Raw genomic sequence first — 13,477 nt, 5'->3', positions numbered from 1 at the left:
AAGGAAATAATTTGTAATATAGTGATCTGTATACAGCTTCCATGCATGAAAACACTAAGGAATCAGACAGAAAGATAATTGTGTTCAGTTTGTGATGATATAGTTTTTATCTCTAGATTCCCTGTTAAGCAGCTGTTCTGTGGCTGGAAATGTTCAATTAAACTACCTACTCCCAAGAGGCTTTAAACTGAGAATAACTAGTTTTGGTGTACAGTTTTTGAGTAGAGTACTTCTCATCTGTGGGAGGAAAAAAGGAGTAGGTGGCTATAGTAATGAATAATCATGTGTGGTCAAACTCCTTTTTTTTTCCAAACTATTTTATATCAATAATGCATAAGTCTGAGCAAATAACAGTAAATGCTTTTTAAAGGCACAATTAAATACCAATAGCGTTTTGGTCTTATTCTAGAGTAATTAATGTACAACTTGGGTTTGAAAGATATCATTGTAAATTTGGAATCCAGTTACTGGTTTTCATTGTACAGCACTATTTTTCACTTGTTGGTACTGTATTGTTGGAACATTTTATTAAGTGATTGATCACAGGGAAGAAGATAATTGCCACAAAATGTACAGGATAAAATTGTATTAAAGATTTGTTTCAAAATGAGCATGGTCAGGTTTTCTATGGAACAAATCTGTTGCTTTTGTCTTGTACTCTGTCCTGCTGGCATGGTTTTCTCACAGGTAGGTTTGGGTTCTGTGTTTTTTCTCTATTTAAACCCATATTGGCTGCACTAATATTTTCTTTCTGTTTTTTTAAATAGGTAACACTTAAAGGATTTAGTCCTTTGCTTCAGTTTGCATACACAGCTAAACTTATTTTAAATAAAGACAATGTGTCTGAAGTCTGCAAATGTGCTGAATTTTTGGGTGTACACAACATTGAAGAGTCTTGCTTTCAGTTTCTCAAATTCAAATTTTTGGACTTTAAACTGGATCAGCAGGAATGTCCTAGGAAGAAGTGTTGTACACAGCGTTGTCAGAAAACGAACCCTAAAACAGGCAATGTGGATGACGGAGACCTGGAAATAGATGATGAAGCAGAAGAACTAGAAAAGGAATATATCCAAACTCCTGACACAAAGCTCTGTAAAGATGAAGAAAATGCTAAATCATCGCCCGCTCTCCAAGATAATGCCAATCAAACATGCGATCCTGTACATTTAGAAAGGGGTAGTGTTCCCAGCTTATCTTCTCAATGCCCAAAGTATAGGAAATTCCAGAAAGCTTTTGGAAATGACAAAGTTCATACTTCGGAGTCCAATTCCAGTATTAAAGACATTCAGGTGCCACCAATTGCAACTTTTCTTGAGAAGGAAATATTTGATAATGATGGCATACAAAAAGCTCAGGAGTGTGTACCTATGCAGCTGGTCTCAAAATGTGAAGAGGCTCAGGTAAAAATGGAACAAGGGGAGGAAGGCACCGAGAAAAAGGAAGAGTCTAAGAGAGATTCTGTGACTCGGAACGTGTCGTGTCCTATGGAGAAAATGGATCTTGCTGCTTTCCCCCAAAATTCTCCTGCACCTCATGGACTCAATTCTGTGTCTTTTTTACATACTTGTGAGCAATATGGTAACTTGAATTTCAGTAGTATGCAAAACAACACAGTCTTAGCTGAAAAAACTGTATCGGGTACTGCGCTTGGGAATGACAAAATTGAAAGTCAAGATGACATGCCTTCAAAGGTTGATTTGTGCACTAAGGAAGCAGCTAATGTTACACCAGCTGGTGATCGAAGCAGTGTGGAGAGGGAGGTAGCAGAACATCTAGCAAAAGGGTTCTGGAGTGATATTTACAGCACCGAAACCTGTCAAATACATTTACCACCTGCAGCTCCAAAAGAATGTTTTGAGCCCGTATATTCTGGGAAAAAATCAGAGTGTCCATGGCTGGGTATCAGGATCAGTGAAAGCCCTGAACCTTGCTCTCAACGAACTTTTACAACATTGAATTCTGTCAACTGCCCTTTTATAAGCAACCTTAATACTGAAGGATGCTCCAACAGCTCCGAAATAAGCAGCGGAGATTACATGCAGGGACAGCAACAAGAACCGTGTCCCTATAATTATGTGATAAGTTTGGGAGAGGATTCGGAAACAGACACTGAGGGAGACAGTGAGTCCTGTTCAGCAAGAGAACAAGAATGTGAGGTAAGAAAACCCTGGTGTATCCTTTGCTTCCCTGTCTCTTAAGGCCCTATTGAAAAACCTAATTCTGATTCTCGGGGCCAGGGTGGTAGTGGTGGTGATTGAGGTTGGTTGTTTAAAAAATCTGGAAAATGAAACTTGAACCATTCAGAGGTTTATATGGATGATCACTGTTAATTCAGGGAAACATTCCCCCCCGCCCAAGGATACTGAAGTGGTAGATTCTTGGGTATTAGATCTCTTCAGATAGTTTTCTGGAAAAACTTTTATCAGAAGTTGTGAGCGTTACACTGAGGCATGGACGTTCTGTTTTTAGATGTGTTTTTTGTTTACTTCAATTAAACTTAGGAAAACAAACTTCTTGGAACCTTTGTTTTATAGAAACTTAAGTTTTCTTGGTTGTATTCTGAGTTGTGGAGAAAAGGTGGGAGAAGTTATACTTCAGATTTTCTGTGAAATGAAAATTAAGTTTTCAAGCTGGCTTCAGTAGCTGTGTATTTAAGACTGCTTTAATAGTATCACCTTCTCTGAAACATACATTTGTTACTCCAACTGCTGAAATTATTTGGCACTTCTTTATGTCACTGCTTTGGCAGTGTTTTAGGCAGATGCCATATGTAAGTAGTCCAATACCAAAACATTTTACTGTATGCCTAGAATGATTTCTGTCACAGTTCTTAGAATTGTGGAATTGCAGTATGACTCTGTATGATGGATCATTTAATGTCATGAAAACTCAGTTGTTTTTAAAGCACTGGGGTTTTTTTCTTTTCAAGGTGCAAGGCTTTACTAAGACTTAAAGTGAGTGGAAGCTACCATCAATATAGAAAGTTAGCAGGCCAAACAAAAGTCCAGAATTGGTTAAATATATTCCTCATCTTTATATTATGGAGAAGTAGATGGCATCATTGCTGAGGGCAATACTCTATCCTTTTTCTTTTTTTTCTTTTTTTCTGCCTGTTGTCACTAGTGGTAGCCAAACACAAAAAGGGTTTCTCTGCTTGTTAAAGTAAATTCAGATCTTTGACCACAGCCAGCTAACATATTCTGCTCTTTAATATACTCAAATGTAAGGATGTAAAGTGTCTTTAGTTGGATACTTCATAAAATCTGGCAATTATTTTAGTAAAGGTAAAGATGTTTTTCAGTATTAATCAGGACTTCATGATCTATATATGTTTCAGAAGCCCCTGCTTCTGAATCTCAGGTGTGCACACAGCAGCAAGTGTGGTTCTCTCAGTTCTCCAGCATTAAGAATTACAACACAATACTGTAACTTCTGTATTTTAAGTATATGCCTGTTTCTGATGAACTTCTGCAGAAAACTATAGGTATAAAAATGGATGCAGGATGCAGTCTTAATAGCAGCTTAAGGGAAACTTTAGACTGTATAAGTGGTTGTTGACATCTGTTTTGTGCATGACCGAACCATAACTTATTTTCCTAGAGCCTGTCACCTAATTATTTGCTGCATGCATGGATAGATTTCATCCTACTCTAAATAGGCTTTTGAGGATCTAGTGTAAATGTGCAAAGTACTCAGTTATTTCACCTGTGCTTGAACTCATCTAGTTGAAACCTCTGGGTTTCATCCAGCTCACCTGATGGCTACATGAGCTTGCTCTTGTCTCAGAGTTAGGAAAGAAGATGGGTTGTGTGGTTAAGAATGCTTAAGATGAAAACTTTTAATTAGCCTGTTGGTGTTTGTGTATATCAGTTTCACATTTGATTTACAACTGTGTCTTACATTCTAGGTTAAACTGCCATTTAATGCACAGAGAATTATCTCACTTTCCAGAAATGACTTCCAGTCATTTCTGAAAATGCATAAATTGACTCCTGAACAATTGGACTGTATTCATGATATCCGAAGACGAAGTAAAAATAGAATTGCAGCACAGCGATGTCGGAAGAGAAAACTTGACTGCATACAGAATCTTGAATCTGAAATTGAAAAACTGGTATGTATTAAGTATTCATTACTGTTGACTTGAGTATTTCTCTAAACATCTTGACTGGATATTTGGCAGTAGTTTGAGAGTGAGGTGGCTTACTACTTTTTCTACTCAAGCTTGGAAAACTTGCTGTCAGGGAGTCATGTAGATTTTCTGTGCTTTACTCTAAAGTACCTGGTTTTTTCTTCTGTGGACTTGTTCCTGTTCAAGTAAAAAGTGCACCACAGCATAATTTTGGGGGAATGGTGTTTCTGAAGACCATCAGCATTGAGCTTAATTGTACAGAATGATTCCCAAACCATCATCCCACTGTACTTTTTCTGCCTCTTTCCCCTTTCTTGCTTTGTGCTTTTGTTCTTCAGCTCATGGTATTGCTCATGATCAAGTTTACAGTTGTCCAATTGTTAGTTGTGTAAATATTGTTCTTGTAACATGTAAACATGGACTGGTGAAATGTTTCCTGAGGCTTCAGCCTTAGAAATGAGACACTTGCAGAAAGGCAGAAGATACAGCAGAACTTGGGAAGATGCTTGTTTTATTAGCAGTTGTGTCTAGCTGAGGAATTAATGCAACCAGATTTTTCTGCAACCATCTGTTAATATGATTTCTGCTTTTAAAAAGGCAAATATGAAATCTAAGAGAAATGTGGATGATCTGAAGTTCTCCTAGTAAGAAAATTGAGTGGCTTTTTTTCTGGCGTTTGTTTCTGACCTGTTTTGTAGTTGATTGTACCATGTGCACTAAATAGTTCAGTGATTTAGGATTACCGTACTCTTAATTCTGGTTTATGGAGTATTTTAGACTTTATGTACATTAATTTGATATCTGCATCAGCTAGGAACATATGCAGTCATGTTACACCTTTCTCCATACAACTTTGGAGTGAAAAGGAAACTAAAAGTAGAGCAAAGTGCCGTGGGCCTAAAAACTTAGTTTCCTGAAGTGTTCCATCATCGTTCACTACATGCATTTCTGCAACAAAGGAGATAAACTTTGAGGGAAGGCCTGCAGTGCCATACAGTCCTGATGAGTTGACAGAGCAAGTAATTCACTGTGCTGAATGAAGATGATATTCAAGGAGGGAGCGCAGTCAGGTGATGGTGTTACTAATAGTTATACTGACTACAGAGAGAAGTTGCATTTCTGACAGTTCAGAACTTTCTGCCTGCGTTTGTTGTCATACTGTCATTTCTGTTCATTACGTAACTGTCAATATTGTGCAACACTTGGCGGGGTGGGTGGGTGGGCAGGAATGAAGAGGTTCATCTGCAAGATTAGACCTGTAGTTGACTAAGTGCTTGATAATCAAAGTATAATATCCTTTCTTCTGTGGACCTGTGCTAGAACAGCATGACTGTCTGCTGTTTGACAGATAAGGCTGTGCAAGATCTAGACGAGGAGTGTTGAGAATTGTGAGGTGAGGTCTGAGTTACGAATCGTGCTCTAGGCACAGACATGTTCCAGTTGCTTATTTTTTCCAAGTGTGCAGCTAAATATCTTCAGAACTTCCTGAAAAGACCTTGTTTGGAGCTGTTGAGCATGTCTGACTGCAACTGTTATTATGCAACATCAAACTTGTGTAAGTTGTGTGAAATACAGAAACTTTTAAGATCCGTCTAGGCATAATTTCCCGGTGGGTGGAAGAAAAGAGACATCTGCAAAAGGCATGTGGTGCATCCAGGTTGCTTCATGCCTGATAACTCCTGCCACAGTCTTGCTTCTCTGGGTCAGTCATGTGTCTCAGACCTGTTAGTCTTTGATCTTCTCATGGTATCCTTGTAATGTGGCTTTGAAAGAGGATAATATGGTGCAGCTGTAACTTTGAAAAATCTTGACAAGTGGATAATTCTCTGTGTTATAGCCTGTTAGGAAATACTGTTTGGCTGAATTACTCATCCTGACTTCCAGTATGGGTGGCATGTTGCGTTGTATTAATTTTTCATTGTTGCTTATCAGGTTTTTGTTCTCTCAGATTAAAGCGCAGTATGTGTGGTATGTTTATTGGGAAGTCCTTTATGTGGAACAGACTTAAGTCCCTGCATGTGAAGAGGCTGGAAACTGACAGGGGAGTAGCTTTGCTGAAAAGGACCTTGGTGGTTTGGGCAGATAGCCTTTCTTTCAGCCTGGACACACTGCTGACCCATGCTCAGCTTGCTGTCAGTGTCCTGGGCCAGTGGTTTGAGGGCAGGGATTGCACTCCTATGCTTAGCACGTGTAAGACTGAATGTTTTGCCCAGCTTTGACCCCTCCCAGTACCAGAAGTTCATTGGCAAACTGGAGTAAGGTTAGGTAAAGGCCACCTTTGGGATGGTCAGGCCTGGAGTACTTCTCTTATAGCGAGAGGCAGTGGAAACGGGGCTTCTGCTGGGAGAAGAGATGGCTGTGGGAAGACCTAATAGCCACCTGCCCATATCTATGGGGAAGTCCTCAAGATCATGTAGCTATCCAGAGTGGAAGCTCTTCAGTTTCCTGGAGGGTAGTACTTTGCAGCAGGTGAACAAGAGAGATTGTCATAAATTAAAATGGGAGGCTTTAACTGGATACTAAAAAACACTTTTTTTCCAATGGGGAAGGCAGGCAATGGAGCAGGTTACTGACCAGGGAGGTTGTGTATGCTCTATCCTTGGATGTTTTCGTGACGTGACTGAGCAAAGCCCTGAGCAGCCTGATCTTACTCAGAGCTGACTTTGTTTGAGCAGGAGGTCTGACTACAGACCTCCTGAGATACCTCCTCACCCAAGTGATTCTGTAAAATTGAAAGTCTTTATATTAAGCTCTCCTGTATTGACGAAAAATTCTCTTTGATGCTGAATCTAACTGTTATCTGGGAGAATGAAGTTTGGTCATTTCTCTTGACCCTCTGTACTGATGATTTTTGACCCCCACATAGTCTTTGCTTGTTGATCTTTCAGGTGAACCTACGTATTCTTGTTGTTCACCAGTGTTCCATATCTAAGAATAGATGCAGGCCGCTCAAGGAGGTGTTGGCTTGTCAGAAACAGTGCTTTCAGAGACCTGTGTATATTCGTGTGCCTTGTACTTTCTCACCTCAAAGCTTTAAAATGAGGATACTTGTAAGGGAGAGCAGTGTAAAGGACAGCTGTCCTCCAGAAACAGTACTTTCCTGAAGATTCTGTAGTTCAGGAGGAGGATGTGTCAGTGAGTGACATACTATAAGCTGTGACCAAGAAAGGTATTTGGGATCTTTTTATATATGCTGTAGCAGGGAGAAGAAGTGTGTGAACTAAACAGATTCTTTACTAGGATAACCAAAAGATCTTTCTCTTTGGTCATTATTATGACTTCAAAACTAGCTGGTATTACTCTGCTGTAGTCGTATAATGCTGCTAAAATAAAACAATAATATTTAAGTGTATTAATCTGTTAGTAAGTTCAGATGGGAGTGGGGAATTTACACTGGAATAACTGTTTCTGAATGTTGAAGTTTGTGTTAAAAGCAGTCTAGATAATTTCATCAGTCCATAGTACACAGTTGAGTGCATACCCAAAATGTACATAAAGTGATTTCAGATTAGGAGATCTGGCAACAGCTGCTCCCAGCGTGCTAACAAGTAGAAGTTTATTAGCTAAGCACTCTTTCTAATAGTTTTAGGCAAAAAGGACTGGCAACAACGGCTTCTCTTGCAAAATGCCACTTAATGTTAGTCAGTTCTTTCAAAAAAAAATTGTAGAGGTTTCAGTATGAGTTTCTCCTGCAAAAGAGGGTGTGAGGAGGACTGAAAATAATTAAGTTTTCTAAGAGTGAATTAACATACAGTCCCTATGATTAAAATTTCTTTCTTAAAAACTATTTAAAGCTTTGTATGTCTTCAAAATTTTGCCTCTTCTTTTAATTAATTATGGAACTAAAAATGTGTGTGTCATGGCATGTTTGGTTTTTTTTTGTTTTGTTCTTTTCTTTAAACTGCTTCATTATGGTCCTGGTTGTTTCCGGTCCTTTGCCAATTCCTTGTTTTTTCTTTATTCCAGATGTTGCTTATTTCTATCACTAGATCTGTTATCAATGTCCTTTCATCTTCAGCCAGTTGTATCAGAAGTCTCAGAAAAATTTGACACTAAAGTAGAAGCAAAAAAAAAAAAAGCTAATTTAATGAATGATACTTTTTTTTCTACTTGGTGTTCATTAGTGAATTGTAATCCCTTTCACTGCTGTGTTTGGGAAATCCTTTTGCGTTATGTAGCTAGATTGTAAGCTCTTCAGAGCAAGGACAGTGTTATTTCATGTCTGAGAGGTATCTGCCACTCTTAAACATGTTATCTGTGTAATTAAAATGCAAGCATTCAGCCAGTATTCTGTTCCGATAGTAGGTTACCTACCTAGTGGTACCTCTGTTTTTGTCTCTTCAGATCACTAATCTTACTCCTCGGTCACTCTACTTTAAATTCTTTAACTTCCAGTGTTCTAGTCAGTGCCATGAAACACACCAGATTGCTTCATATCCAGAGAAAATATTTTGTTTACAGTTTTAGCATGTTTTCTTTCTTTGACTTTCCTATATTCTCTATTTACTTTGGAAACTCTTCAGTCCATTGTTTGTTCTGCAGTGGACTTGGCACTTGAGAATTGAATTTATTTTCATCTAGCAGAGTAGTATCAACAGTAAAAATGTGATGTCTGGTTTTTAAAATATAAATCTCTATGAACGCTGCTCTGCTTATGTTTCGTTGACCCAGTGGTAATGGTTTAAATGTGTTACCCTGCAGAATTGGTGTTTGAGGAATATTTATAGTAAGCGAAGCTAGGTTTAATTTATTTAATAACTACAAATTACTCTCTTGGCTGCCAGCGTGAGTTTTGTAAGAGCTGTATGTCTGAAAAATCACTTCAAGTAGTTGAGTCATTGATGCTTCAGGAGTGATTAGGATTGTCCTTTTGATAGGCATCTGATTGTGTTGCCGCCTTATTGCCAAAGTGCTTCTGTTTCAGCAGATCAGATTAGTGTTAGTTTTGTTTTAGTATTGATAGAAACACAAACCATGTTTTTTGTATTAAAATACAGACTAAAAGGCTATTTTTCTATTTGCAGCAAAATGAGAAGGAAAACTTGCTGAAGGAAAGAAACCACATTTTGTCAACTCTGGGTGAGACAAAGCAGAATCTGACAGGACTTTGCCAGCAGGTGTGTAAGGAAGCAGCCTTGAGTCACGAGCAAATACAAATACTTGCAAAATATTCTTCTTCAGATTGTCCACTTTCGTTTTTATTCCCGGAGAGAGAACGAACACCTCCATCTGATAGCAAGCTTGTGATACCGCCATGTACAGAATTAGCAGATGGCCTTTCAGGTGTTACATCTACAAATGAGCAGAGTTCTTGTTACCAGTGTGTGAAAAGTGTGTGTGATGCAGCATATGATCAAGTACAAGAACTGCACCCGGTTTCTGTAAGAACACTGGAGAAAACTTCGCTTGTGGAACAGTGTGGACAGAGCAGTGGTATCACAGACTTCTGTCAGCAAATGACTGACAAATGCACTACAGATGAGTGAATCTATGCTCTTCCTATTGCCAGCCTCTCAACATTGCAACTAAAAGAGATTGAGCATTATTGTAAAGTAACTTTCTAAGTGAAAGAGAAGGTGAAACTACATTGACAATTACATGGTCATTATATTACTTGGCAAGCTTTGGGTTTGCTCTGTGTAGTTTTAGAGTGTAATTTGTCTGTGTCAGCCTAGGAGCTTTTTCCTGTGTGGTAATACCAAGGAGAGTTCAGAAAGTTGTTGGAAAGTATAAACTCTGTGCACGGATGTTTATTTGCAAGGAAGCTTTCAATTCGGATCTAGAGCAGTCCTCACTCTGACTTATGCTACAGTACCTAATGCCACTCTGCATCTCAAGAAAAGCCTCCTAACAGGTGTTTATGCACAATGACTTATATACCTGGAATTCTTATCTCTTCAAGATTTCTTTTTTCCTGGTAGACAAACCTTAAGAATCGTATATAGCTCTGTAAATGTTTATTTTGTAGATGGGTTAGGATAACATGACAGTATGAGAAGATTCTGGCAAGTGTACTCTGGAACAGCTCATTGCTTCCTGTTGTTGCTATCCTTGTACCAGAGCCAGCTTTTGTTGAATATATGCCTTTGTCTTAGCTCTCCAGCATGTAGTTAAGACAACTGGAACAGCAGAGGTGCTGCAGCTTACTGTTCTCTTCTCTAAATTTTGTGGGAGGCATAACAACGTACTGGGAAAGGCAGAAGTTTGATGCAGTTCTTTGATTCGTGTGCTTTGTGCATCCCATATGCTTGCTAAAAGTCATTGCTGTATTGTGACTTACTGTCCTAGCACCTTCAAGCTCGCTGCTGTTTGTGATAAGTTGGAATCAAAGTATTGTGAAAGTTTAAGGAAGACTTTATTTTTTTTAAGGTATTCGGGCACCAGATTCTTTGACTTCAGTGCCTAATTGCCTAAAGAAATTTACAAATATATTTGTTCTTTGATCACTGGGACCAGTAAAGATAATCTTCAGAATTTTATTCTTCAGGATACTTTTATGGCTAAATCTGTAGTATGTTTTCAATGGCTTGTGCTATAAGTGTAAACATATAGAAGGTATAATAAGGAAATGAGCTGGAGAGATTTCCTTTATTTACTTTGTGAAGGAGGAATTCAGCCACTAAAACAAATCCCTGTTTCCTCAATTTTTACATGGCAGTGGATGCATATCGTATACCAATGATGCTTTGTTATTGAGATTTTATTCTTACACCAGAACTAAGTATTGAACCTCACCACAGAAAACTTTGGTTTTGCTGGTTTACAAAACATGAAGAATCTTGTACAAGCCAGTGGAATTCTTCATTTCCTACCTCAGAATGTATATTAGCTTTTTGTGTCTTTGTGTGCATGTACAGTAGGCAGCAACTAAGCAAAGGACTGTTGTAAATACTGCTTTGCAGATTTATCTTGCAGTGAGACAAAACTTGTTCTTGGCAAGGCTAGCTCTTCCCTGTCCCCATAGGTAACACAGCATTAATAAATGTATTAAGACTAAGCCACTTATTTAAAACAAAACTTAAAAATTTGACAGATTTCAACTACTTCTCATAACCAGCACATAATACAAGTGACTACACTACCTCACCTATGGGATTGAAAGTTGATTCAAATCTCTAGTGATACCCTTGGATTTTCATCATGTAGTATTATTTTAAGGGCAAATTTTATGTTAATAGAGCATAGCTTGTATAAATCACAGTGCTTGCAGTAATTGAAATTCAGAAATAAATACTATGTGGCAGATACCATGAGAGTTCTATTGCTTTGGACATATATTTTCAGATAACTGAATTGAAAATCCTTTAAAAGACTATCATTGATATATGTTGATCCTGTATATGTATTTTCTCCAGCATCTGTATATGCCTGGTTAACTAATCTGCCTCCCTCCCAAGTGCCACCCTGGGCAGTGTTTTGCTCCTAAGTCTCCATTTTAGTTAAAAAAAAACAAACAAAAACCCAACAAAAGACAAAACATAAAGTCCCAAACCTCTCTATTGTCCATACATAATATCACTTTTTAAAGCTGGTGATATTCTGAAATGATGTTGATAATAACATTAAAGCATTGTCCTAATAGTACACATCTTCTGAAATGGAATTCCTTGGGTTAAATGTTTGTTATAAAGGGGTGGAGCACCTATGCAGAGAATGACTGGCTGAGAACTTAAACATAGCCAGTGGCCCAAACCCCTGCCACACTTGGCTGTGGATGTTGGAAAACAAGGTCGGTGATGACCAAGTTCAGAGGCTGGACTGTCCACCAAAGAGATGTGCTCCACTGCTGCAGTCTGGTGGTCAGCCAGGGTCTGAATTCCACCCAGCAAACAGTGCAGGGCTTCCAGTGCAGAAATCATGGCTGACATTGACATACAATAAAATTCATATCTTGTTTTTAAAGCTATGATGAACTTGAAGATTAAGGGTAGATTTTTGCCTAACCAGCTGCATCTAAATAATTTTTAAAATATTTATTTAATACAGTAGACCTACAAGTTGCATGTTGACTTCTATAGCCTATATCATCAACTTGCAAAAATTAAGAATGAATGACAATTTTATGATAACAGAATTCTCAGGTAAATGTTTTGGAGTTTCGTTGTTTGTTTTTGTTTTTCAGTAAAGAAATACTCAATTTTGAAATTGTAAAATACTTTGTTAAAGCATGTTTTAAAATACTTTGGACAAACTATCTTAAAGCCATAAGGGTATGGTGGCATACAGATTGTAAAATAAACAGATAATTACAACAGTTGATTTTGTATCTTTCATAATTCAGTATTTTCTAAGACTACAATAAAAACCACTATCCTTTCTACAAAGGCTTTTCTTTTTTGTACAAGTCTTTTGCAGCAGAGGTCTTTACTGGTGTGTTTGTTACTCACTTATGTAGTACTACTAAAACATTTCTGAAAACAGTAGCAAAGTAGTCCATATAGTTGATAACTTCTTAAATATACACAGTAGCAAATATTACTGAGTTGGAATAAATTTCCTGGAAGGTTATTTGACTTTTTTTGTGTCTTGTTCTGTTTGAGTGGGTTTTCTTTTCTGGGGAGCTTTATTTATTTATTTTAAGGGAAGGAAGATGTAACTGGCTGATTAATGGGATAGTGTAGGGTTTTTTGGTCTAGAAAAAACTTGGAGGTGATGCTTATGTGTGTAGTATAGATCAGCACGTGAAACTGAGCTTTACCGTAGGGGAAGTTGTAATGGTATGTATGTTTACTAAGCTGCTCAAGAAGTATGTTTGTAACTGAAAATCTGCTGGGTCCTGTTAAATAATCAGAAGGATTGTGGAAAAATTACCCCTTGAGAAACTGCAATTATAGTAAGAAACTGCATTTATAGTAATCTTCCTCCGTACCTCCTAACAGTAAGCTGTAATACTCGATCTAGCCTTTCAGTGTTGTGTTTGACCTTGCTCTGAAAGCTTTTCATTAGAAGTCTCCCTTCATTTAAAGTTTTTTGTAACCTGTGTGTTTGATGCTTTCAAGTCTGAAGTTACTCAATCCCACCAGCAGACCCTTTCTTAAAAGTTGAAATAGTCTTTTTTGGGGGGGGAAATGCTGGGAAGCAAGATGATTATGAGGTTCAACTTCCTGCTTATAATTGATAAGGCAGTAGAAGCTGTGTATCCTTTCTCCAGGAGAGTTTGTCTTTGGATTGTTAGTCACTTGGATTTAGTCAGGGTGTTGTGTGTTTCTTGACTTTAAAAAACCAAGATGTTAGCCTGCACAAGAATGTTCGTGTGGTTTCTCTTTGAGGAAACATAAAATCTTGATACAAGAGTCTGTGACATGGTTAAAACTCCTCTTAATATTCGGCAGGAAACAACAGCAT

At 37.9% G+C, this 13,477-nt stretch overlaps 1 protein-coding gene across 3 annotated transcripts in view; it reads left to right on the top strand.

Moving 5' to 3' along the window:
* BACH1 (BTB domain and CNC homolog 1) overlaps positions 1 to 13,477 on the top strand; it is a 44,650-nt gene that overhangs the window by 20,219 nt on the left and 10,954 nt on the right. For 2 of the 3 annotated variants that reach the window (XM_037377672.1, XM_037377671.1), the window contains 3 exons: positions 768 to 2,156; positions 3,908 to 4,114; positions 9,157 to 12,645. In XM_037377672.1, the coding sequence (XP_037233569.1) occupies positions 768 to 2,156; positions 3,908 to 4,114; positions 9,157 to 9,618 (2,058 nt within the window). In that variant the 3' untranslated portion in view covers positions 9,619 to 12,645. Of the gene's footprint in view, positions 1 to 767; positions 2,157 to 3,907; positions 4,115 to 9,156; positions 12,646 to 13,477 lie in introns of those variants that run through there. The other variant, XM_037377673.1, reaches the window with a different exon arrangement.

This window comes from Falco rusticolus, chromosome 2, assembly GCF_015220075.1.
Source record: "Falco rusticolus isolate bFalRus1 chromosome 2, bFalRus1.pri, whole genome shotgun sequence".
Lineage (NCBI taxonomy): Eukaryota > Metazoa > Chordata > Aves > Falconiformes > Falconidae > Falco > Falco rusticolus.
Note: the sequence above shows the minus strand (reverse complement) of the source record. Positions and strands in the feature narration are given on the sequence as shown.